Source organism: Crocodylus siamensis, chromosome 10 (genome assembly GCF_052110815.1).
Source record: "Crocodylus siamensis isolate JL-2025a chromosome 10, ASM5211081v1, whole genome shotgun sequence".
Lineage (NCBI taxonomy): Eukaryota > Metazoa > Chordata > Crocodylia > Crocodylidae > Crocodylus > Crocodylus siamensis.
Window position 1 is genome coordinate 28,335,894 of NC_143404.1, and position 27,908 is coordinate 28,363,801.

General features: G+C 42.3%; 1 protein-coding gene across 1 annotated transcript in view; it reads right to left on the reverse strand.

Annotated features, from left to right (window-relative positions):
• The window catches only part of SLIT3 (slit guidance ligand 3), a 946,021-nt gene that overhangs the window by 238,645 nt on the left and 679,468 nt on the right, over nt 1-27,908 (reverse strand). The window contains exon 13 of the mRNA XM_090064655.1: nt 1,721-1,864. Within this exon, the coding sequence (XP_089920781.1) occupies nt 1,721-1,864 (144 nt within the window). The remainder of the gene's footprint in view (nt 1-1,720; nt 1,865-27,908) is intronic.

A 27,908-nucleotide genomic window follows, 5' to 3' on the forward strand; every position in this document is an offset into this window, starting at 1 on the left:
TGCATTGAGGATGTGGAGTAAGCCTTACATGGGTTTTGGAAATTCCAAAAGCTAAGCAGAGCACACACTATGACCAGGAAATAGGACCTGCTCAGTGCTTTAAAAAGACAGAAAGTTGCAGTCACCTAGAATACCAACACCATGAAAATGACCTGAAATGTGATAGAAGATGGCCTCATTGGGATGCAATGACAGCTGAATAACCCCTTCTAAGGGTTGTTATAGACATGCTCCAGGAGGTGGCCAGGGGAGGGGGAGAGGTGCCTTAATTAGTGAATCATGCTAATTAAAAGCACCTAAGCATTACATGTATCAGCGTCCCCACACTGAAAAATGGTGGTGGGATGCTTTGAACTAAAACTCATTATACAAACTTTAGTTTAAAGCGCCCCACCACCATTTTTCAACACGAAGATGCCAGAACACCTGATACTGGAGGCTGCTGGAACGCGTTAATTTCCACACTCCAGAAGACTTGGTTAATCGAGTCTGCTCTGATATGCTGGATTTACAGCACATCAGAGCAGCCTTGCTACATGTTTATAGGAGTCCTAAAAGACTTAATAATTGTTTAAAGAGTCACAAAATCTGGGAGGCAATTTTTTGTAGCTTAAAATTTATCAGATTCATTAAATCTAATTTACTTAGATCACTGGATTGTATGCACCTCTCCTATTTGCTGCAGAGTCATATTAGTAAACTTCTTTATATTAAATTCTCTCTCCTGTTTATGTATATGCATTTGCTTTCTAGAGATATAAAACTGACACATGCATATACATATTGTTTAAATGTTTATATTAAAGTCTCCACAGCTTGGAACAAAAATGATGGCCATTTATTAGAGACAAATTATGTTTATGCTTATGGTTCCTTGAGGCCTATTGCTAGAAATAATCATTGTACTTTAGGTTTTTAGGTGAGCAGATGCATACACAAAATGCATTTTCAGTGTTGCAATGTAGATATATGTATACACACACATGCGTGCACGTGCAGCAACCTTTTGTAAATGTGACCACCACTGTACTGTAGAGGAGTGTTACCTTTTTTGTGCAAGTTGTCAGAGCTCTCCTACAAAATATCTGTTTTGCATTTAGGAAAACTAAGGGGTTTGTGACCCCTCTCACAGTCCTAATGCTTTATGTGCTAATGGTCAAAGACTCAAATAAAATAACTGATAGATATATATTAAAAATTAATCTTTTTACATGGGGAGAAGGATTAATGACTGGCAGTGATACGAAGTTACTCCATACCTGGAAAGTCCATTTAAATATATTTTCCACACTCACAAGTTGTACAGCTTATGTTAGCCTTCCATAGGGATAAATATTGAATACATTAGCTTATAAAAAACCATTATGCAATATTTTAGAATGCAGGTAGTCTGCAGTGCATATATTGTGCATAGTTAAATGCATATATTTACAGCCCTTCTTATAGAAAACCACTAAATGTCCCTGAATGAAACATTTATATAATTTAATACACTTAGGACATTTATATGATAGAAAGGAAGACAGAACCCAGTAGTATTTGGCAGTAGTGAATCAATTCTGTATTTTACTGGTTTTTGTATCTTTTATTTCTGACACAAATGAGAAGCTACTGGCCTTGGGTTTCTTAAGAATTGTCTTAATGCCAGATGAAAAGTGTCTACAAAGACAAGGAAAATCTTTGGGGAAAAGGGGGAGCTGTCAGTTGCCTGTATACTCACAGAGTCTCGATCGATCGGAGAGGTGCAAAGAGCCCTTTACTGATGGTCTGTAGTTTGTTGTCATAAAGAGATAACAGGTTGAGATTATGCAGACCTTGGAACGTGTTTACCCTCAGGCAGTTGATCTTATTGGCATTGAGAAGCCTGAAAGCAGAGGAAAGGTTTATAATTCATTAATCTTGTAATTACCAAATAAAGAGAGGCTGAACTTTGGGGTTAACCTCAAAAATACAAAAACAGTGAAAACAAGTCTTTTCAAGTATAAGGGCTTTGGTTTGCCTGCTACCTTAAAGGCAAGAAAAAGAAAGAAACAAATCATCAAATCCAGGATCATACTAAAATTTATGGCACTAGATAACTAAAAATATTTACCAAGATGTTTTGTGCAAATACTGTCCACACAATCTCTACAGAATTCCGTACAATTATTTAGGTCCCAGGGAAAGGTTTTTGCCCACATCATGTTATATAACACCCCACCAAGAGAAAGAGAGCACGTGAGAGGGAGCGAGAGAGAAGCAAATAGCATCCTCACTCCATACAATACCTTTTATACATGAAGTTCACTAAAAAAAGATGACAAGGCACTTCTTTTAACCGAGTCCTTCCGTAGTTGTTAAAACCCCATGTGAAGCTGCTGAAGTTCTAACACTTCAGTGTGGTAATGGGGTAGTTAATAGGGCTCTGTGAAGCTTTGGTCCCTGATTTGATTCAGCAGAGATTTGGCCCGATTTAGTGGCCGAATTTTCAAATCCAAATACAATCAGGAGACCCTTTAATCCCTCCAAATTGATTTGGAAATCTCCGAATCGATTTGGAGAGATTCAGAAAGATTTGGCGATTTGGATATAGACAGTTTTAAATGTTTTTTCTACATACCTCAAGGCACCAGGTGGCTCGTGAATGCTGTGATACTGGGGAGATGGAGTGTCCCACAGGAAAGTGGGGGGGGCTCTCCAGCACATTCAGCAGCAGACCTGGAAGTGGACCAGAAGCAGACCAGAAGCTTGGTGACTGGTGCCTCCTAGGTCTGGGGGGGTGGCAACTGGGGTCCCCCCATGGCCTATAAGCCAGGAGGGTGCAGGGGCCCCCCAGCACACTCAGCAGTGGACCCATAAGTAGACCAGAAGTACTTTCAGTACATTTGCAGGTACACCGCAGAGCACGCAAGGACCCCCTCCCCGCACTCCTGTGGGACACTGCATCTGCCCCAGCACTGCAGTGTTCACAAGCCACACTGGTACCTCGAGGTATGTAGAAAAAGCCATTTAAAACTGTGCCTATGACCCAATCACTGATTCTCTGAATCAGCACTGAATCTTCAGATCTGGCCAGATCAAATCAGGGACAGTGATCTGAATCAACGAATCAAATCACTGTCCCCAGTTGAGGCTGAATCCAAATCTGAATTGAATAGGGCCTGTTTTGCACACCCCTAATAGTTAACCCCATTGAGACAATAAAAAAGATTGGAGTCTCTCTTGAGAAATAGAAAGCTAGGATAGTAGGATCTGGAATTAAAGTCTATATTATGCAGGGGTTGGCAACTTATGGCTTGTAGGCCAGACCTGGCCCACAGAGTCACTTTATTTGGTCTGCAGAACTATAGAGTTTTGGTGGCATTTCTATTGTGTGGGTCTTTACTTGGATGGGAAGCGGCAGTGATGGTGGCACTGTGGCAGGGAGCAGTGATGGTGCCGGAGACTCTGGCTCCAGCTCCAGTGGCAATAGCAAAGGTCAGTTTGGAAGCAACCCATGCTTGGAACTAAACCCCTTGCTGCAAAACATAGCCACCTCCTGTGGGGAGAGTCAAGCTCACTTAGTGTTTGTTGTGGTCGGTTAGGTTTCCATTACAAAATATTGCTGGCATAGCTATTTCAATTGGAGTGTGGAATACATGAAACTCCGAAACAACACATGAGTAAAGAGAGGTAGTTACCCATTTTAGTCTCAAGTCAGGCAGAACACAGGGCAGTATGGCAACTTGAAGACTAATTGGCTAGTTTCTAGGGTGCCACTCTTCTCTGTCTGGCTGTGTGTAGCATGAATATTGAGAATATATTCATTACCAAACAAATATAAGATTAACATTATGTTTATTAAGTTTCACTGTTACTGCTTTCAGTCTACAACAAGCATTTTCTTAGTAAAATATCTGGCTTTAAGTTACTAGCTGCATTTGTGGGGCACGGGTGGAGAGGACCAAACAGCAGTGGAAATAAAGACAGCTAGGATTCATACACAGATCCCATGTTAGAATGACAGCTTCTTTCTTTAATTATGTCAGGTTCCTGTGCAGACGTGCAAGGGAAATATTGTGGAAAAAGCATCTGATTTCCCTCTCCCATTTATACCCTACACAGGCTGCAAAATAATCAGAATTTTAGTCCTTTTATCCATAACATCAATGCAGTGTGGACAACAGCTCTGTAAGCATCCTCACATCATCCAGCTAAGCTTTCTTCACCATCCATCAACTCTAACACATAGGGACAATCTCCATCAGTACTAGCATAATAAGTCTTTATTTCCATTCAGTCCCTGGCCTCCCTTCTGTGACTGCCAAACAGAAGCTCATCCATGTCATCATTGTCCACTGTGTGTAAATAGATGCTTTTCTATTAGAACTGGAGTGAGACTGCCTGCTCATCTGTCCTCAGACATTCCTCTCTCTTATCCTGAGCCAGATTCCAGACCATGGCTTACATATAAAATCATGGTAGTCAGTACCAATCAGTACCTTCTTTAAAAAAAATTCTTCTAGTTTTCAAATTGATACAGAACCTTCAAAACCTCAGGGTGTCTTAGTCTAAGTTTTTTTCCACATACTTATTTTTTCAAAGAATGTGACAGCTTTCTATTTTTTGAACAGATGTCTATCTATATAGAAATGATTCAGTAGAATTTTCTTTGGGTCTTAGTGCTTTGTGCTCAAAAGCTTGCCAAACTTTTCTCCCAGCTATACAATGGTCCAATAAAAGCTATCACAAAAGAACATTTGCCTCTCTTACATTTTGTGGATCATGAGAGCTACAACAAAACTCCAACCCTAGTATTTGGCATCCAACCTATATGAAATTGATATTTCTGTTTAACTTAAAGGATCTATCAAAGTTATCTGCAAAACTTCTAAATGATCAGAGCCTGCTAAAATACAATGCACTAATCAATGACTTTCTTATTTGTTAAATAGACTGAGAGAGGGCAATAGGGGAGTCTGAATCCAACTAGAGTCTCACAACTAACACAGCTGAGCACTGTCCGACAGATGAGAAAAATAGGCAATTTAGAAGCAGGCCTTGTTGCTCTTTTATTTCAGCAAAGTGTGCTTGGCAGTGCATGCTTAATGCCATCTTATCTTTCAGCTGTATGAAGCTTTTCATATGGAACACACTCATCATTACTCAATACTCCCAATTTTATTTTGGTGTTGTCATGATATTGGCAACTGAGAAGCTACAGAAGTTTTGTTACAAAATACTTGGTTGCAATACCTGGAAATGGTGGGTTCTTTTCTCAGAGATTTATAGTGTATAGATCTTTGGTGCAATAATATGTCAGAACACAGCTCTCCCATTTAACTGAGAAAAAAAAATCAATATTAATTCACCTGGATTTTCTTCCTGATGCAGACTACTTGGCCTGGGGGATGGGAGAAGGTCTAACAGAAGTAACTGAAGGATAAATGCAGTCAGTTCTTGAATGAACAAAGAACTTAGAGTATTTTATGAAATCAAGATCTTTGTCTCAGAAAACAAGACCAGTCTGACCCTCAGCAGCTTAGAGTTCTGTGGCTGGCAGTTATGTGGCACAAAATCCAAGATGTTATTTGACTCTAGCCACATTACCCAACATGAAGATAATTCTCACATTAAGGTACCTGAATAATTTCTCCAGCATATTAGACCTGTTGAGACTTTGTTTCAACAGCAGGCACTTATATCACCTATAAGACCTTTTTCTTATGGTCTTTCATACATCCAAGACAAAGCAATCTCCATGATTTCTGAGCTCTCACACAGTATGTCTTTCTCTTTCATGATGGTCTCTTTATAAAACACAGGTCAATACTTTATAGTAGGTAGTGTAATATAGGTTGAATTTAAGTTTCAAACTACTCTTCCAAGTATGCACTTACTCTTTTGAACTCTTCTCTGTCCTTGCCTAACTTCTCCACTTACCATTTTCCTTCTTTAACGTAACATTCACTGTCAGTTACGCTTGTATGGAATTCTACCATAATGCAGAGGCCAACTGGGATTACAGCAATATAGGTGAGCCCCTTTTCTTTGTAATAGGGAACTAATTTGTCTTCAGACACAAATTTGGAGCCTCTGTACTGTGCTTTCTGACACTCCTCTGGCTCTCTTGGAATCTCTCTAATAGCCCTCTATAAAACTTCCATGCTTGCTGCCACTGAGTTCTGCTAAATCACTATGAAGTTGATGCTGATATGGGACTCCCATAGCTGTGCAAATGTTCTCTTCATTTGTGCAATATGACAATGATTGTCGTTTATCTGATCATCTCAAAAAACACTCTGATGTCAGCTTTTGACTCTATTAGCTAAAATGATCTTTTTTATATAAATTAAGATACTTCTCCATCCTCATGCATGCCACACTTTACTGATTTTCTGCATTAGGAGCTCTGTATTAATGAATGAAATGATTTTCTTCCATTAACTTGTACAGATTCAAAACAAGCCCTGAACCAGTGCATGCACTACAGCAACCGTAGCATGAGAAGTGGGAGTATCAACACAGGAAAGAAAGTATCTTAAAGGAAGTTCTCTAACCTCAAGTAAAACTAAGATAGAAGCGCATGCTTCAGAGCCCACTTAACCGGTCCACAAAAGAACCACACAAAAAGAGATACAGAAGAATGATACTAATTTACTGAGAAGCTCACTGAATGATTGACTTTGACAAGTCTGTAGGCCAGTTATAAAGTAGGGAAAAGGCAATGTAAAATGCTCTTTGTGTCTTTTGCTAGTTGTCGTTTAGCTGCAATTAGGTCCTCAGTTCTTAGTGCTAGAATTAGGAAATTATTAATATGGCATTTGCTGTTCAACAAAAATGATTTAAAAGATCTTGGTTGTATAAGACCTCATCAAAGCATCTGCTATTAAATACAGCTTCACAGGTAGAGAAACCTGATTTTAGTGGAAAAGGTTGTCCTGTACAGATCCAATTTATCCTATGGAGAGGACCTAGTACTAAACATCCCTTGCCTCTTGTAAAACTGACCACATTGCATACAGAAGCTTTGTATTCACTCCTGTGCAGAGAATGAACACACATTACATAAAAACACTGTTATGGTTGCAAAATCAAGCACTTAAAATTATGAACTAGCAGAATCAGACTTGCTTGTACATACATCCCTTGTACATTTGCATTATGATGATACTGTCTTTAATTACATGATCACATAGTATTTGTTCTAAAACCTATACAAAAATCTAACCAGATGAACCTGACATAGTTTCATAGTAGCTAGGGTCAGGAGGGACCTGAACAGATCATCTAGCCTGACCCCCTGCCACAGGCAGGAATGAATGCCGGGTTAAAAAGACCCCAGACAGGTGATTTTCATAGACATTAGAGGTGGAAGGGACCTCGGGAGATCATCGAGTCCAGCCCCCTGCTCAAAGGGCAGGAAGTCAGCTGGGGTCATAGGATCCCAGCAACATAAGCATCCAATTTACTCTTGAAGGTGTTCAATGTAGGCGCTTGAACCACCTCCGCTGGCAGACTGTTCCAGACCTTGGGGGCTCGGACAGTAAAGAAATTCTTCCTTCTGTCCAGCCTGAAACGGTCTTGCAGGAGTTTGTGACCGTTCGACCTCGTCATCCCATGGGGCGCTCTGGTGAACAGATGTTCCCCCAGATCCTGGTGGTCACCCCTGATAAACTTGTAGGTGGCCATCAGATCACCCCTGAGCCTGCGCTTTTCCAGGCTAAAGAGTCCCATGGCTCTCAGCCTGTCATCGTAAGTTCTGTTTTCCTGATCTCTGATCATGCGCGTGGCTCTCCTCTGGACTCTCTCAAGCTTCTCCACATCCTTTTTGAATTGTGGAGCCCAAAACTGGACGCAGCACTCCAGCTGCGGCCTCACTAAGGCCGAGTACAAGGGGAGAATGACGTCCCGGGATTTGCTCGAGAAGCATCTATGGATGCACGCCAGCATTTTGGTCGCTTTACTAGCCGCAGCATCGCATTGGAGGCTCATGTTCATCTTGTGGTCAATGATGACCCCCAAGTCTTTTTCTTCTGTAGTGCTAACCAACGTAGCACTGCCGAGCCTATAAGGGTGCTGCAGGTTTTTCCTCCCAAGGTGGAGAACCTTGCATTTTTTGGTGTTAAACACCATCAGGTTCTCGTCTGCCCATTTGCTGAGCTCGTCCAGGTCAGCCTGGATCACCCGCCTATCTTCTGGCGTGGATGCTTTGCCCCAAAGTTTGGTGTCATCGGCAAACTTGGCCAGTCCACTCCTGACTCCAATGTCCACATCGTTAATGAAGATGTTGAACAGGATGGGTCCCAGGACAGAGCTTTGAGGGACCCCACTGGTCACAGGGCACCACGATGAGTGACTGCCATCAATCACAACCCTCTGGGTCCGACCATGAAGCCAATTTCCCAGGCAGCGGATCGTGGTGGAGCCAAAGCCACAACCGGCCAGTTTGGCCAAGAGGTGATCATGGGATACCAGATCAAAAGCTTTTTTGAAGTCAAGATATATGACATCAATCTCTTCTCCCTTGTCCAGGTGATAGGTCACCTGGTCATAGAAGGAAGTGAGATTGGTCAAACAAGACCTACCCGCAACAAACCCGTGCTGGCTGTCCCTTAGAATGTTAGCCTGGGCCAGTCCCTCAAGGATGGCCTCCTTAATAAACTTTTCTAAGATCTTCCCCAGGATAGAAGTCAGGCTAATGGGCCTGTAGTTAGCCGGATCCACTCTCCTCCCTTTTTTGAAGATCGGCACCACATTGGCCTTCTTCCAGTCTTCGGGCACTACACCAGATCAAGAGGAAGTTGATCATCCAACTTCCTCTTGAATTTGCCCAAGGTAGGGGCGAGGACCACTTCCCTGAGAAGCTGGTTCCAGATTTTGGCCACCCAAACTGTAAAAAATTGCCATCTGATCTCTGACCTAAACCTATTCTCCACCAGCTTATTACCATTGTTCCTCATCACCCCGGGTAGTGCTGGGGAGAAAAGGGCTCTACCTATTTGCTGTTGATCTCCCCTGATGAATTTGTAAGCAGCCACCAGGTCCCCCCTCAGCCTCCTCTTGCTGAGGCTGAACAGGTTCAGGTCCCTCAGTCTCTCCTCATGGACCTTTCCTGCTGCCCTCTCACCGAGCGGGTGGCCCTCCTCTGAGCCCTCTCCAGGCTGGCCACATCCCTTTTGAAGTGCAGCACCCAGAACTGGACACAGTACTCCAGCTATGGCCTGACCAAAGTCGCATAGAGGGGTAGCACCTCTCTGTACCAGCTTGAGATGCATCTTTGGATGCATGACAAGGTATGGCTGGCCTTGCTGGTTGCAGTTGGGCGTTGGCTGCTCATGTTCCTCTTGGAATCAATAATGACTCCAAGATCCCATTCTGCCTCTGTGCTTTCAAGAGGGGAACCCCCCAGCCTGTATGTATGCTGCAGATTCCTTGTCCCAAGGTGCAGCACCCTGCATTTGTCTATGTTGAACCCCATCCTATTCTCATCTGCCCACTTTTGTAGTCTGTCTAAATCTATTTGCAGCCTCTCTCTCCCTTCAAGTGTGTCCACCTTGCCCCACATCTTAGTGTTGTCAGCAAACTTGGACAGCGTGCTTTCCACCTCCTCGTCCAAATCACTTATAAAGATGTTAAACAGTGCGGGCCTGAGGACCAAGCCCTGGGGTACCCCACTGCTCACATCTTGCCAGGCTGAGTACAACCCGTCCACCACTACTCTCTGGGTGTACCCCATCAGCCAATTTTTTATGCATCCAACTGTGTAGGCATCAAGGTCACAGTCACTTAATTTATTGATGAGGATGGGGTGAGACACAGCGTCAAAGGCCTTCTTAAAGTCTAGAAAGACTACAACCACAGAGACACCATCATCCAAGGAGTTAGTCGCCTGGTCATAAAAGGCAACCAGGTTGGCCAGGCAGGACCTGCCTTTGATGAACCCATGTTGACTGCCTCTGAGCATGATCTTGCCTGCAGCCCCCCCACAGATGTGCTCCTTGATGATTCTGTCCAAGATCTTCCCGAACACTGAGGTGAGGCTTACAGGCCTATAGTTACCTGGGTCCTCCCTCCTTCCTTTCTTGAAAATTGGGACCACATTACCCAGGTTTCCAATACCCCGGCTCCTGGTCAGATGACCACGAATGCTCATACAGCTGGGCCATGGGCTCCATGATGACCCCTGCCAGCTCCCTCAAAACCCTTGGGTGGAGGGATCTGGACCTGCAGATTTTAAAATGTCTAGCCAAGGGGGTTTCTGAGCACTCTTACCCGCCTTGCTTCTCTCAGGGACTGTTATCCTTTGGGCCTGGAGGATCGCCCCCTTAAGGTACGACCATCCTCATGGACTCCCATCTCCTCTATCTTCTAGGCCCTCAGTGCCTCCATGGACCACATGGTAAACTTCACTTAACAATTAAAAATCAGCAGAAACATAAAGCACTAAAAACAAGTTCTTGTAATGTGAAAGATGAGGCACAGGGAAATATCAGTGTGCCTTAGTTCAAGGGCAGGGCACACCAAGTTGCCAAAGACAGGGATTTCAAGATACTGATTTCCTTCTATGTGGCCTCTCTTTTACTTCAGAACTATCATCTCAGACAGGAAACAGACAAGAGAAGCAGACAATTTCCCTAATTAAAGTATTCTATTTTCTCAAAGAATACATATTTGAAAAGAAATGCAGATTATATAGATAACATGATATATAATTAGAAATGCCCCTAAACAAGGTTTTTTTCCAGAACTGCCTCAGAGACATCTTAAGAAGTTTTTTTGTTTAGGGAAAAGAACAGCTCTGTATCCCCTTACAAAACAATGTGACACCACTTAACTAAAAACAAACAAAAAAATAAAGGATGGAGGAAACCTGGTAGAGAAAAATCCCAGTACCCATTTTGAACTAATTATGAATATCCCCTATTTTAAGAAACAGAATATACAAACAGAGAGGAGATTTTCCTGGTATAAATTTTTGTTACATTATAATGCAGTCATAAACAGCACAAAATAGTTCTGAGGAAGGCAATACATAAAAAACCTAGAGAGATTGATTTTATATAAATATATTCATAAATATAAAGACATACTTCCTACTCTAAAAATCACTGAAAGTAATGGAAAGAGGGATTGCATATGTAAACTGGAGTCAAAACACACATTACCATTTAGAAGAGGGAGTTCAGTTAAAATACAACTTTTTTCAATGGTCACCAGATGCAGTTCTCAACAAAAAAAATTCATATCACCTCTGAAATACACCTGCAGCATCTGAAGCTCTACAAAACAGATGTAAATTTAATTCAGAGTTATTGACTAGAAACACTAATATTCCTATAATTGATCAGACTACCAAATAAGCATCAAAGGAGTATATTAGTCTACCTTTGATAATGTTAAGAATCAGTATGGAAAAACAACAAACAATAAACCCTTCTGAAACTCCCTTCTAATATTTTTAATCCCTCTGATACAATTTTGGATGCTCCTTAATCCAGTTCTTCTTTGAACCCTGATAAATTCCTTACCTCAATAATTACATCAGTGTATTAATTAGACCACCAGTGCTTAAATTGCTGACCCTGTGAGTAGCACAGGGTCAGTCTGTGGGTGTGATCTGGCATGAGATTAGCATGTGGAGTCAGTTCGTGGGGCATACCTGGCACACTAGATCAGGTCATGTATACCAGTCTGACCCCACGGGCCAGATCTGACCATGGAGTCACTTCACATACACGAGTATGGTCTAGCACGCAGGGCCACATCGTCTGTCCTGAGGGGCTCCCCACAGGTATGGAAATTAGGGAGCAGTTAAGCAGCTTTTAATGCTGCCACTTCTCCCCTGTTGCCAAATTTTCAGACATGTGGGGGGAGCCACAGGTCTGATGACATGGCCTCACAGGCCAGGGGTTGAGCATCTGAATTAGACAGATCAACCAGGATTCAACACATATGTATCAAGTTTATATAATGAAAATTGATGAAAATTCCTCCAATACTGCAAATGAGAAAACCAGATATACCAGAAGCAAAAATAAATTGTTCTTGGTTGGATACTTAACACTTAAGAAACTCAACAGCTGAGTTTTATTCTCCTTGGATAAGTATAGAAAAAGGGATGTGTTTGCAGTGTATTTTGCAGCTGCATTTTAGGCAAAACTATTTCTCTAGCACCAAATTAAGGTGATAATAATTTCTAATAATTTTCCTCATTGTGTTATCAGCATAATTAGTTGCAATTTATACACTGCTTCCAGATGTGGTATATTGTTCTAAGAGAGGTTAAAAATTCAAGCAGAAATAAAAACACATGCACTGCAGAGAAATGTCGGATTAACTCTGTTTTCATACGTTACAAAGTATTCAAGAAATAGCTTGCAAGTTTAAGCTCATCATATCTATATAAGATATGGACAACTAGCTTAAGACCTGTGACTTATACACTATTAAAATCCACAAACAGAACACAAGTGTATTACAATACTATGATCCCATTTTCTGAAAGAGAGGATCCGCCCATGCATGCTGAAACAATAATGTTTTAGCTAGGCCCTTTGAAAGAATGTGTACCGAGCTGGCACAGTAATTGTATCAGATGCTCATAAGCTCCATCTGTATAATTAAGATGGTCTCCTAATTGAATTATATACATGAACACAGCTTCAAGTGATTAGCATTTAAGTAATAATAATTTGAACTTGGAAAACAAAATGATTGAAAATAATTGGTTTTTAAGAGAGAAGGGGCATGTTAATGTAGTTTTCACCTTTTGCAACATTTTTATTTTCTGTGCCATGATGACAAGTACACAAACTATAGCAAATAACTACTTAACTCAAAGTCTGAAATAGCATGCTAGCAACCTTAATGCACTTGAGAGACTGCAGGCTGATTTTTGCTACTATTGGTGGGATCAGAAATCATTCTAAAGTTCATTATTAAACCAAGAGAAAGTAGCAGGGCAAAAAGCTGTAGAGAACCAGTGTGAAGCTATTTCTTATTCCTTTTAGGTAGCTTTGTATTAAGATAACAATGACAATATGGGCAAGAATTACACATGCTATTCTCTGAATTGATTGAAGTGCTCCACACAAGAGCCTTCACAGGAGAAAATGAGAACAGGCTAGCAAGGGGCAGGCTTAAAATGTATAAGATTTGTAATGAGGTGAGGAACTGACATTATTTGCACAGGTAACAGAAGAATTGAACTTGGTTGTATGCAACTTGTACTAAATATCCATAGCCAAAAGTCTTCACCTACACTTAAAGGCTCCATGCAGGAGACATTAGAAAGAGCTTTGACACCAGAAACGTTCCCTAGTGATACCCAAAGAAATAGAACACCCACAATTAACATGCATTTAATTCAGTTTGTTCTTTTTCAGTATTTTTATTTTTTCATGAAGTTAAAAAATGAACTAGTACAGCCATGCTTTGAATTAATTCAACTTAGTAGGGAAGAACCCCTGAACAGCTAATATTCAAGCATTCCTTCTAATATTTAGGAATCAAGACACTTCGGCCTTTTCCCTATCTGTCACTGATTGGCTGTATCCTAGAGCAAAATACAACCTTGTGTGCCACTTCTTGGCCATATATAAAATGGATATATTACATCACTTATCTACACTTCAGGGGTAATGTGAGGCATGTTTGCCACTGGTGAGGAGTGGTAAACACTTCTGATATTTGGGATATGTTAAAAGGTCAGCTACTGTTCAGATGTAAACTATATTTTCCTCTAGTAATGTATGATGTTTTCTCAAATGTTCTGGAAAGAAGATGCTAATGCTGAATTGATCTAAAGTAAATTAAATGGAAAAATCAGAAAGTTGACTAAATGATTCCAGTTGGAATTCGGCTATGGCACAGTTGGACATGTTCTGCCATGGATGCAGGTCCTGGGTTTATTTCTCATCCAAAAGATGGCAGACTTTTGAACAGTGTCTCTATCACTTTGCTGGGGCATTTGTGACATGCTGAATTCTGAGTACCTCTTGCTCTAGAACCTGGGTATTTTGAGGGGTCTCATGCTGAGTCTGTTCATCTTATTGACAGCAAATGGAAGCATAACATGATTTGGACAGCAATACAACAATTCATATCCACAGTGTAAAGAGCACATGTTCTTAGTATTGTAAGTTATCAGAACAATCTCTCTCACTCCATAATTGTTAGGAGAGTTAGCGTCAGGTAAGTTCAGGTTTGAGTGCTAGCATTCAACTAATGAATTACACGCTGACTTACAAATTAGGAGTTTGTTTTGGAAGCTGCATGCAGATGGATTATAAAAGTAACACAAAAAAGACAGATGCTTTTGGAGTCTTTCATTAATGTTTGACTCTAATTATATTTCTGTGCCTGACAGATGCTGCTCCCTCACTTTAAGAATAGTTGTTGAGTCTACTAAGATAAACATTAAAAAGGTAAAAGAAAAACAAACGTAAATTAAAAAAACCTTAGCAATCAGTCTAAAAATAATTATAAACCTATTATATGGATCTAAACAATGAATCTTTACTGTTTCTAGAAAGATTACTGGTGTGATAATACTTCTTTTCTTCCTACCACTTTAAGAGATAACAGGAGAAAAGAGTCCTATGTGGTTTTGCTAAAAGCTTAATGTAATAATTTGCCCCATATAGAAAATGCCGTTATTGGTATCACGGTAAGCAGTAGGGCTGTGCAAAGCTTCGATCACTGATTCAATCTGGCGGACATTCGGCCCGATTCAATGGCCGAATCTCTGAATTCAAATCGAATCAGGAGACACTTTAATCTCTTCAAACTGAATTGGAACCCTCCACATTGATTCAGAGAGATTCAGAAAGATTCAATGATTCAGACACAGACACAGCTTTAAATGTTTTTTCTACATACCACAAGGTACCAAGCGGCTCGTGAATGCTGAGATGGTGGGGTAGATGGAGTGTCCCACAGGAGCACCAGGGGGGTCCCCAGCGTGCTTAGCAGCAGACCTGGAAGTAGACCAGAACCACTTCTGGTCCACCAGGGAGCATGCAGGGGGGCCCTCCACATGTCCTGGCCTGGGGGGCACCCAGGGTCCCCCACAGCCGATCACTTAGCCAGGTGGTGCGGGTCCCCCTCACCCATGTGCTTGGTGGCAGACCCAGAAACGGACTGGAAGTACTTTGAGTCCACTTCCAGGTTTGCTGCTGAGCACATGGGACCCCCACTGCACTCCTGTGGGATACTCCATCCACCTCACGATCACAGCATTCACAAGCCGCGCCTAGTAATTCAAGGTATGTAGAAAAAACATTTAAAACTGAGTCTATGTCCGAATCGCCAATTCTTCAAATTAGCATCAAATCTTCAGATTTGGATTCAGCCAAATCGAATCAGGACAGTGATCCGAATCAACTAATTGAATCACTGTCCCTGATTTGGGCTGAATCCAAATCAAATTTGTACACCCCTATTAAGAGTATTTATTAACAAGGTTTGCTGTAAAATTATATGCTCCACTGCTCGTGGAACACCTCAAAAGACCCAAATCCATGATGTTCAAAGCATTCTAAACTCCCAAGAAAGTAATGGATCCTGGGAAATACTAAACAACTTTGGGCACATCTATATGTCACTGTATGATGACGTTGCTACAGTCCCATGTTTTAGTGCTTCCAAAAAGAAGTAGTAAACCACAGCAGTATGTGTGGTTACTGCATCATGCACATGTCACCTGGTTAGATTTCACTGCTATGTCACTGTAGCAGTGTGCTATACCAGGGGAGCATGCCTCTACAGTGACATAGCTGCTAATCATGTATAGACCTATGTGATCACAACTTCACCGTACTATGGCACTATGTCACCATAGGGCAATATGTAGACGTGCTCTTCTAGGACCAGATTTTTTTAGTCTCAACTAGAACTGTGCAAATAATAGAATTTTCAGCAGGATACCCAAACTGAAAATAACCAGCATCTTAACAAAATTACTTTATGTTAGAGCTGTGTGACGCTTCGGTAGCCAATTCAATTTGAAGAGATTTGGCCAGATTTGATTAACAGATTATACTAAATTATGGGGCAAAGTTAAGACACTAGAGGACAGGAAACAGATCCAGGTGGATCTGGACAGGTTGGAAAAGTGGACAGGATGAGCTAGGATGCAGTTCAACAAATACAAATGCAAAGTGCTGCACCTGGGCAAAAAGAACTACCAACACACTTACAGGCTGGGGGATGACCTTCTCAGCAGCAGAAACAGGATCTCTGAGTCATAGTTGACTCCAAGCTGAACATGAGTTGTCAATGTGATGTAGTGATCAACAAAGCTAGCCACACTTTATCATGTATTAGCAGATGCATGAAGAACAGATCCAGGGAGGTGATGCTTTCCCTCTATGCAGCACTGGTCAGGCCGCAGTTGGAGTACTGCATCCAGTTTTGGGCACTGTATTTCAAGAGGGATGCAGAGAATCTTGAGAGGACTCAGAGGAAGGCAACTCATATGGTCAGAGGCCTGCAGGCAAGACCCTACGAGGACAGACTGTGGGACCTAGAACTCTTCAGCCTTTGCAAGAGAAGACTGAGAGGTGATCATGTGGCTGCCTATAAATTCATCACCGGAGGGCAGCAGATAATAGGAGATGCTCTATTTACTAGGGCACCCCTGGAGTAACTTGGAACAATGGCTACAAATTGATGGAGAGCAGATTTATGTCAGACATTAGAAAGAACTTCTTTGCAGTAAGGGTTTCCAGAATCTGGAATGAGTTTCCAAGGAAGTGGTGCTCTCCCCTACCCTGAGGGTTTTCAAGAGGAGACTGGACAAGCACATAGATGGGGTCATCTGACCCCAGCACTCTTTCCTGCCCAGGGCAGGGGGCCAGATTCAATGACCTGCTGAGGTTCCTTATGACCCTAACATCTATGAATCTATGAAAACTGGAGATCTGTCTGCGCTGGAATGTTTAAACCTAGTTCCAAACTACACTAACATTAGTTGATTGAGACTACGGCTTTGGCTTCATAGTTTCATAGTAGCTAGAGTCGGAAGGGACCTAGGAAGATCATCTAGTCCGACCCCCTGCCTTGGCAGGAAAGAGCACCGGGGTCAGATGACCCCGGCAAGGTGCTCATCTAACTTCCTTTTAAAAATCCCTAGGCTAGGAGCCTGCACCACTTCCCCTGGAAGCCGGTTCCAGGCCCTAGCCACCCTGACTGTGAAGTAGCGCCTCCTAATATCTAATCTAAACCTGGCTTGAGCCAATTTCTGATTTTGGAATGCCTTTAAAATGCATTTTATCTGTTTATTCTTCAGTTTGCAGTTGCTGCTTTGCTTATGAATCTCCTTTACCTTCAGGGCTCATATTTAACTCTCACTATGTGCATCTACACATACAATTAATGCATCTACACATGTGCCTGGGACAGCAGCACTTTGAGCCAGGGCACAGCAAACTCTGGCTGGCAGCAGGCTTGGCAGGTCAGCCCTGGGCTCTGGTGGAGGGGCTGGTTGAGACACAAGAGTGCCAAAACCACAGAACTGTGTGGTTGACCCCCTGAACTTCCTACCAGTCCAGGACTGCTCCACCCAGCTCTAAGTGCTGCTGTCCCAGTCACCATCCACACATTCATTGAAATGCAATAAATAACTTCACTGTAAGATATTACTGTACTCAACTGCACCCTAATAATGGTGCCTATGCAGACAGTGACACGTTACTGCAACGCTAATTAAGCAACTCTGCAATAAAGCGCATGTGTAGATGCATCCACTAATATCTGCAGGTATTACTACATATGAAAAAAAGAGAAAATTGATATTCTCATGAAGAAGGAACTACGAAAGATCACTTCCTTCTGAGTACCAGCACCTCATCACAGTACACATAGAGGTCTAAACACATCAAAATATAAACCACTATGAGAAACATATCTTGCTTGCAAACTCATGTTCAATGGTCTGTGGTTAGATTACTTATACTATTTTAGATCAAAAACCAAAGCACTAGTATGATTAGTAGGGGTGTGCGAAGTGGGCCCTATTCGATTCAGATTCGGATTCAGCCCAAGTCAGGGACAGTGATTCCAGTCGTTGACTTGGATCACTGTCCCTGATTCAATTTGGCTGAATTCAAATCTGAAGATTCGATGCTAATTCAGAGAATCAGTGATTTGGACATTGTAACAGCTTTAAATGTTTTTTTTCTACATACCTCGAGGTACCAGTGTGGCTTATGAATGCTGTGATGATGGGGCACATGAAGCATTGCACGGGAGTGTGGGGGAGGGGGAGGGGGACCCTCCACGTAGTTGGTGGCGAACCTGGAAGTAGACTGGAAGTACTTCCAGTCCACTTCCAGGTCCACCAGGGAGTGCACTGGGGGCCCTGCCACATTCTCTGGCTCAGCAACAGGCCACAGGGAGACCCTGGGTACCCCACCCAGACCCAGGAGGCATCAGTTGCTGAGCTGGGAGTGCACAGGAGGGCCCCCTGGCACACTCACCGGCAGACCCGGAAGTGGACTGGAAGTGCTTCTGGTCCATTTCCAAGTCTGCTGCCAAGCCTGCTGGGGAGCCCTCTGTGCTTCTGTGGTACACTCCATGCACCCCAGCATCGCAGTCTTCATGAGCCACCTTCTACCTAGGGGTATGTAGAAAAAACATTTAAATCTGTGTCTATGTTCAAATTGCCAAATCTTTCCGAATCTCTTCAAATCGATTTGGAGGGTTCTGATTCAATTCAGAGAGATTAAAGGGTCCTCCGATTCAATTCGATTCAGATTCAGGGATTTGGCCACTGAATCAGGCTGAATCTCCACCAAATTGAATCAGGGACTTAAGCTTCGTACAACCCTGATTAGTGAATGTACAAGGCAAATTTTCTTGAGGAACTGGGTTTCCTGGAAGCTGATACTTGTTAGAGAAGTTGAAAAAAATACATTGCATTTCCTACACTATTTGTTACATACTCTCTTTAAACACAGGAGATGTTATAATAACCTTTTGGTGCCAAGTATAAGGATACTATGAAGCATCTGTTGCTTAACTATAATAAAAATGCTCTGGAAATATGGTTTTAATATGGCTGCAAAAAGTGTGTTACTTAAATATAAACAGAAAAGTTAACAAGTTCTACCCTCATTATCCACAATTCATTGACTTGAACTATAGCTCTGTTCTGCTGTAAGTTGGCTTTGCAGATTTAGCCAGGAGGGGTGGTAAGCAGAGCAACCATCAGGCTTATCTGTCAAACTGCTGCAGAGAAAACATGAGCTGTGTGGTGTTAAGTTTTACCTACTGTATTGTGATTGGCACGTTACTTGGCAAACTCAGAGATTCTTGAAAGGTTTTGTCCACATTCCAAGAAAACTGAAAGACAGGTGACTAGGATGCTTTAATTTATTCCAGCCTCTAGACAGACCAAGATTAGCTTAAAGCCTCCTGGAGAGGCATTAAAATTGACTCTGGCCAATGTTTACATGAAAACTTCCATCTCAAACTGAGACATGTACTGTTTCTGTAATGTTCATATGCAAGTCAGACAAGCAATGCTAATTAAGCAAATGTCGTTTCCCAGCTGCACTCTCCTTGTATGGCTTGTTGCCCCAAACTGGAAACAAAAGTTACAGTTCACTCTAATAAAGTCACACTCCAGTTATCCTTTCTGGAAATAGAATAGCTCTCTACATTAAACTTCAGTCAGCCAAATCACACAGCAGGCACTAGATCCAGACAAATAAAAATGAGTTGGGAGTACATAGCATCATAGAAAGTTGGGGTTGGAAAGGACCTCAGGAGGTCATCTAGTTCAATCCCTTGCTCAAAGCCTCAACTAGATCATCCCAGACAAAGATCTGTCTAGCCAGGTCTTCAAAACCCCCAAGGATGGAGCTTCTACTACCTCTCTGGGTAACCTGTTCCAGTGTTTTACTACCTTCCTGATAAGAAAATTCTTCCTAATATCTAACCTAAACTTTCCTTGCTGTAACTTGAGACCATTGCTTCTTTTCTATCATCTGCCACCACTGAGAACAATCTAGCTCCATCTTCTTTGGAACCACCCTTCAGGTAGTTGAAGGCTGTTATTAAGTCCCCTTGCATCTCCTTTTCTCTAAATAAGCCCAGTTCCCTCAGTCTTTCCTCATAAGTCATGACCCCCAGCCCCTCACCATTTTTGGTGCCCTCTGCTGGACTCTCTCCAATATCTCCACATCCTTTCTGTAGTGGGGGGCCCAAAACTGAACACAGTACTCTAGATGTAGCCTCATCAGTGCTGAATAGAGGGGAATAATGACTTCCCTTGAGCTACTGGCAAATCACCTACCAGTGCAGCCCAGTATGCTGTTAGCCTTTTTGGCAGCAAGGGCATACTGCTGGTTCATATTCAACTTATTGTCCACTGTAACCTCCAGGTCCTTTTCTGCAGAGCTGCTGCCCAGCCAGTCAACTCCCAGCCTGTACCAGTGTATAGGATTATACCATCCTAAGTACAGGACTTTGCATTTCATAGATTTTTAGGGTCAGAAGGGACCTCAGTAGATCATCTAATCTGACCCCCTGCCATGGGCAAGAAAGAGCGCTGGGGTTGGATGACCCCAGCTAGGTGCTTGTCTAGTCTCCTCTTGAGATAGAGGAGAGCACCACCTCCCTTGGAAGCCCCATTCCAGATTCTGGCAATCCTCACTGTAAATACATTTTTCCTAATGTCCAATCTAAATCTGCTCTCTATCAGTTTACGGCTGTTGTTCCTAGTAACCCCAAGGGACATCTTGGTAAACACAGTATCCCCTATTCCTTGCTGCTCTGCCCCTTGATGAATTTGTAGATGGCCACAAGATCCCCTCTCAGCCTACTTTTGTGGAGGCTGAAGAGATTCAGGTCCTTCAATCTCTCCTCATACAATTACATTTGCCCTTTTCCAGTCACCCAGGACCTTTCCCGATAGCCATGAGTTTTCAAAGGTGATTGCCAATGGCTCTGCTATCACATCAGACAACTCCCTCAGCCCCCTTGGGAGCATACCATCCTGCCCCATGGACTTTCACACATACAGCTTTTCCAAGTAGTCCCTAACCTGTTTTTTGGCACTGCTGGCTGCTCACCTCCTCCCCAAACTGTGCTGCCAGGCAATGAACATGTCAGCCTTTTCTGCATCCTCTGTCACAAGTTTGTTTCTCCCATTCAGTAAAGGACTCACACTTTCCCTGATCTTCCTCTTGCTACCAACATACTTTTAGAAAGCCTTCTTTTTCCCCTTTATATCCCTTGCTAGCTGCAACTCCAATTGAGCTTTGGCCTTCCTGAATTCATCCCTGCATACCTGTGCAATGCTCTCATATTCTTCCCTAGTTATTTGTCCAAGTTTCTATTTCTTATAAGCTTCCTTTTTGTGATTTAATATATTGCAGAGTTCCCTACTAAGCCAAGATGGTCTTCTGTCATACTTGCTAGCTTTCCTGCACATCGGAATAGTTTGTTCCTGTACACTCAGTAAGGCCTCTTTAAAATACATGATCTTCACTTTCACAAAAGAGATCCAGGCTAAAGGACAGCCTCTTAAAAACTTGACCATTTAAAAACATGGCTGCTAGAAATATAAAACAATGAAGGTGATACAATCCAAGAAGAGAGGGGAACACACACAAACAGATACCATGGACAGCAATCAAAAGTTAACTAGTTACACTTGCTAATAGTCATGGAAGGAGAAGAGCATTCATAGATTCATAGATGTTAGGGTCAGAAGGGACCTCAATAGATCACTGAGTCTGATCCCCTGCATAGACATGAAAGTGCTGTGTTCAGATGACCCCAGAGAGATGCCCATCCAACCTCCTCTTGAAGACCCCCAGGGTAGGGGAGAGCACCACCTCCCTTGGGAGCCCATTCCAGACCTTGGCCACTAACTGTGAAGAAGTTCTTCCTAATGTCCAGTCTGAATCTGCTCTCTGCTAGCTTATGGCCATTATTTCTTGTGACTCCCAGGGGCGCCTTGGTGAGTAGAGCCTCACCAATTCCCTTCTGCGCCCCCATGATGAATTTATAGGCAGCCACAAGGTCACCTCTCAACCTTCTCTTGTGGAGGCTGAAGAAGTCCAGGTGCCCTAGTCTCTCCTTGTAGGGCTTGGCCTGCAAGCCCTTAACCATACGAGTGGGCCCTCCTCTGGACCCTCTCCAGGTTATCCACATCCCTCTTGAAGTGTGGCACCCAAAACTGCACACAGTATTCCAACTGCGGTCTGACCAGAGCGCAACAGAGGGGAAGTATCACCTCCTTGGTTCTGTTTGTCATGCATCTGCTGATGCTGATGCATGATAAAGTATAGTTAGCTTTTTTGATGACTTCATCACACTGATGACTCATGTTCATCTTGGTTTCCAAGATCCCTTTCTGCTTCCATGCTACCAAGCAGGTCATCTCCTAGGCAGTAGGTGTGCTGGACATTTTTCCTCCCTAGATGCAGTACTTGGCATTTCTCCTTGTTAAATTGCATTCTATTGTTTTCTGTCCAATTGTCCAACCTGTCCATGTCTGCCTATAGTTGTTCCCTGCCCTCCAGTGTGTCCACTTCTCCTCACAGTTTTGTATCATCCACAAACTTGGATAGAGTACACTTTACTCCCTCATCCAAATCACTGATGAAGACATTGAAGAGTATTGGTCCAAGGACTGAGCCCTGCGGGACCCCGCTACCAACTCCCTTCCAGGTAGATACCTACCCATCCACTACCACTCTAGCCAATCTGCCACCCACTGGACTGTGTAATCATCCAAGTCACAGCCTCTTAACTTGTTCACCAGTATGGGGTGGGATACCGTATCGAAAGCCTTCCTGAAGTCTAAGTAAACAAGATCAACCCCTACTCCTGTGTCAAGGTGTTTTGTAACCTGGTCATAAAAAGAGACTAGATTAATCAGGCATGATCTTCCCGCTATGAACCCATGCTGGTTTCCCCTCAGCATAATTTTTCCTGCTGGGCTCCCACATATATGAGCCTTAATAATCTTTTCAAAGACTTTGCCAAGGAAGGTGAGACTGACTGGATCTATAGTTGCCTGGATCCTCCTTCCTCCCCTTCTTGAAAATAGGGACCACAGTGGCCCTTTTCCAGTCCTCCGGGACCTGTCCCTTGTGCCATGAGTACTCAGATATTCTTGCCAGTGGCTGTGCACTTCCTCTCATGAGAGGAATTCTGCTTGTAACACAGGCTGTGTATACACATACAAATGATCCAGGAGAATTCTCCTAGGTTTATTTTCCTGGTAGAAAAGCTTAACAGGGGGCCTCTGAACAAACATTTTGAATGCTGAGTCTCTGAAGAGTAGAGAGCATTCAATGCTGATGCTGCACAGCCAGGGGAGCCTTGTGCATACACCTCAGCATGCTCTGCAGGCTCCCTCAGTCTGCCTAGAGACAGTTGGCAGCAGTGCACAGGGCAGTCCTATTGATTGAGCCAGACTGCTCAGTGGCAGCCTGTGTCTCCCTATAGCATAATGTGATATTGTGAAAGGCAGCATAGTCGTCTCTCTGCTCAGTTGGAGAAGTAGAGTCCAGCCTGAGTGGCATACTGTCTCCAGGATGAGGTCATGGGGGTGAAGGGAAGGCTGAACCCTTGGTTTTTGGGGGATTGTGCTGTGGCTTCCCTTAGAAAGGAATGTATACAGACTTTCCCTCTCTCAGGAGGGATTTAACCCTGCATGTTCCTAGGTTATTTTGTTTCTGAAGTGGTAAGTTTTGCTTGGGGAAAAATCCTGAACATCTGTACATTGGTGGTTTCTCTTGGAAAAGCAATGACTCTCTCAGTAGAAACAATATCTGTATATAGTCCCAGTGAGATTATTTATAAATTAATCCAATGTGCTTATCTATAGTAGAGCTTTATTTCTTATTTCTCTTCCCAATTTAGATTAACCCAGCTAGATTAAAAAATAAATGGAAGTAATAGAAAACATCTAACTACATATGCCTACCTTCTTACCTATGTCACAGCCGTCCCTGTGGTTGCAGGAACAAACTGCAGAATTCTAATGTGCATATAACTAACCTAAAATTAGACATGAGTTTTCATTTTCCCATGCTCTCCCAACAAATAAGACACTTTAAGATATTATATATCAAACTCAGTTTTAACTTGTGCCTTAAGCCTTGTGCCTTATTGACTTAAACAGGACTACAGGCAGAATTAAGGTAATACTTGACTGTGCAAGAGTAGGAATATCTGGTCCTAGATTATGAAACTGTACATTAAACACAAGGATACTGAGTTTATTGTGAAGCTTAAGAACACTAATAGAGGGCAGACAACAGTAATATCTATTGTGCTATTTCGAAGTGATAAGATTTTTCTCCTAAATCAAAATCAGCAAACTTTCAAAAACACCCTTTCTGACACTACATTCTGCTTTATCATGCACCAAGGCATTTTCAAAACTGCTTCAGTCTAAGTTTAGGAAATTACACTGGCAACCAGCGTATTTTAATCAGAGCATTCTTACCAGTATGTCTCCAGACTAATAAGAAGAAATCCAATCTAGAGCCCACTGAACGCTAAATTAGACCTAATTAGAGGGCAGTGTTCCAACTGTTCAACAGCAGGTCTAAAACCAGTGCATGCTATTATGTTTTAGACCTCTCTTAAAATACAACAAGCAAACCTGCAATAGCTGCTTTAAAGCCATGGTCTGAAAACGTGCACACATTTGTTTGCATTTAAGCATGATCACTCACCATTATCTTTGTCAGCAGCTATTTTACATTCCGAATACCCTTAAAATATTGAAAAGCCTCCAAAGTAACATTTGTACTGGGAATGCCTTGACTTGGGCAATCTTTTGAGATTTATCTTCTTTTCTCAGCTTGAAGTTGCTTAAATGATTTAACTACAATAGCTTTGAATTGTTTGTATTTACAAGGGTTTTATTCCTTTAACAAAAAAAGTCACTTGAGTTCATTGAATAGTAAACTTACAACATGTGGGTTTAAAAAATTACTTAGAAAATACTATTCTAAATGCCAAGAAGGACTACAATATAAATCTAAGTTGGGCAAGCATGATTATTTTTATGCACTTTTAAAGCTTAAATATCCACATATTTATATGAAATTTAGTGAGCTACAATGGTTTTGTTTTTGTTTATTTGTTTGGCTACTGGGAAGGTTCCCACCTGTAATGAGTTCAGTTTTAAACAGAATGACGGCGCATCATTTTAATCACACAACTATAAAAGGTTCTGTTTGAACAGTTTGACAAAGCAGAGTTATTCACATATTCTGTTCTCCAGCGAAATAAAACGTAAGTAATGAGATTATTTGCTACTAAGCCCTCTCTTTTCTTGCAGCTCATTTACTGAACTGAATGCCACAATGACTAACATGCTGCCTGAATCAATCCATATGATACCCAAACTTCAGACCTCTGTGTCTGCCTGTCCTCTTGAATGACAAAACAAAAATTCTTTCTTATGCAGTCTCCTCCTGGTATACATGCTGGGACCAGAAGGCATTTAAGAGAGAAATGGGCTTGGTGGTATTAAGTAGGAATGAGACAGTGAGGCTTGCAGGAAATAGTGCAAAGGACTAGAGGAAATAATTGGATGACTCGAACGTTTTTCTAACCACACCATATCTGCTTCTCCCCGTCTCCAGAGAAAGGTGACCCACATTTGCAATTGAAAACAGTAGGAACTATATTATACACTGGCATAATCCCTTTAAATTATCACTTACAACACAAACAAATAATTTTGGATCTTCAGCTCTGCTTTAAAGAGTTGTAATGAAAGCATGTGTGCATTTGCAGAGCACAGCATTAAGGAGATACTATTCAGATGGAGATCACCACTGATCCTGGTTTTTTCTGTTTAAAATTCCCAAATTCTCTGATAAGAAGTCCCAGACTGTCTGATTAAAAACCCGTAAATCTGCATTTTTATGCGATTAAAATGAAACACCACTATATATATAGGTATCAGTTCCACACAAATTTTTATTGATATATTTACAATTTTAAAGCAATTTGGAAGTCTAGCAGTGCCTCAAACATTATAATAAAATAAATTCTAAATATATAGATATTTTGGCATTTGATTTTGTTCTTTTTAATCATAGAAAAGCAGAGCTCCCCTTACTCCCTTAGCTCACTAGGGCACAGGTTCAGCTGTAGCTGTCCCACCCCGACTGCTTTGTGCAGCTAAGCCGCCCTGATATGCCAGTGCCCTGCCCCTGCCCATGCCATTGAATCTCACCCCCCAGCACTGCCAGTGCCCCTTATTCCGAAAACCCTAGCCCCCCAGCCCTGCTGGTGCCCCTCACTCCTGAACCAGGGCCCTTGCCCTCCCCACCCCCCATCCTGCCAGATGGGGCCCCTAACTACCCCCTGCCCCAGCCAGCCCTGTGCAGATTCACCGGACTCCAATGAACTCCTATGATCATGGGCACTGGCCTCCAGTGGCCCAGCCATGCAGGCTCCCCACTACCCCAAAGGATCCCCCTACCTCTTGCACCTGCTGGAGTCCTGTGCAGATGGTCCCCATGGACAACAATGCTGAGGTGGGCATACTGGCATACCAAGCGCTGCCTCAGACCCTGCTGCCCCACCACAGCCCCGGTGTCTGGACTGCTTTACCCAGCACCCACAAACAGATTCACACACACACATGCAGGCATGCATGCATGCACGCAGCCCACCTGCCTCAGACAGTCCCCAAGCCCTGGCCTTGCAACTCCCTGTCCCATAGACTTACCTGCATCCAGCTGCCAGGGTTGCTTCCTCCACCCTACCTACCTGTATTGCCAGTCATGTGTGTGCACATGACAATCACATATGGGACCTTCTGCTTCCAGCTGCCCTCCCTCCACTCCCCTGAGCTCCAAGCAGCTCCTTGCAGGCTGAAATGCTGCCAGCCTGCAAGGGAAAGCCCAGCATTTCCTGCTTCAAAGGGAAACATCCGCATTTTTCTCCTTTAAAGGGGAATATCCATGTTTTTCCACAGGGAATGGAAAACCTGGATCCCTGTATATTACTGAGTAATGCAGGATTAAAGGCAAAAGAAATTAGGAACTAGATTTTTAAATCTATTTTTTTGCTGAAGCAGCCTGATAAGCTTAAAAATAAGATGTCTAATTAGTACTTTTTGGTTCCCACCAAGCAAATACTTCATTTCCACATTTTCTATCATATGTCTTTTATGTGCTTTACATAATGTTAGTCAATATGGGTGAGCTTTTTCTATTTCCTTGTCTACATAGGTTCATCATTGTTGAGGCTAAGCAGAGCTCTGGAATATTACTTTAATTAATTTAACTTTTACTCCCTCTGCTGGTTGGCTAAAATAGTGGCTGGATTATCTCTCTGGGGATGGGTTCAAAGTGGTAAGGTGGCGGGAAACAGTTGGACCTGAAACTTTTCTTTTGTCCATGAACATTTTCCCCAGATGTTAATCAAAAATGAAACTATTTATAATTCAGAATACACTGTTGTTCAGATTATAATTGCATTTTAGAATAAGTCAAACCTGTCAATTTAAAGTATATGACTATGTGAATATTAATGGCACTGGCTAGAGATAATTTGTATGTCAGTTGAGCCATAATCAGTGTAATAAAAATACAGAATATATATGTATACATATCAACTATAACGGGAGAAGATAATATCCTTAGATATTGTTATTTTGCTTATGTGCCATGAAACTGTAATGCAGGATCCAAATACTCAGTCACATGTGCAATCAATTAATATTTTATACGAAGAGAAGAAATCATCATCATCCTCCTTACATTTTGTGATGACTCTGCTTCCCATGTTAGAATTAATTCATTCCTATTCTTTCCATCCTTAAACTCAACCTTTTGAATTAACTATATGATATGGGCATTGAGCTAAATAACAACAGGAACCTTCTTTTTTTTATCTCTTGTTTCACTGCTATCCTCATAAGGAAGGAACAGATTAAAATGCCTCAATGCAAA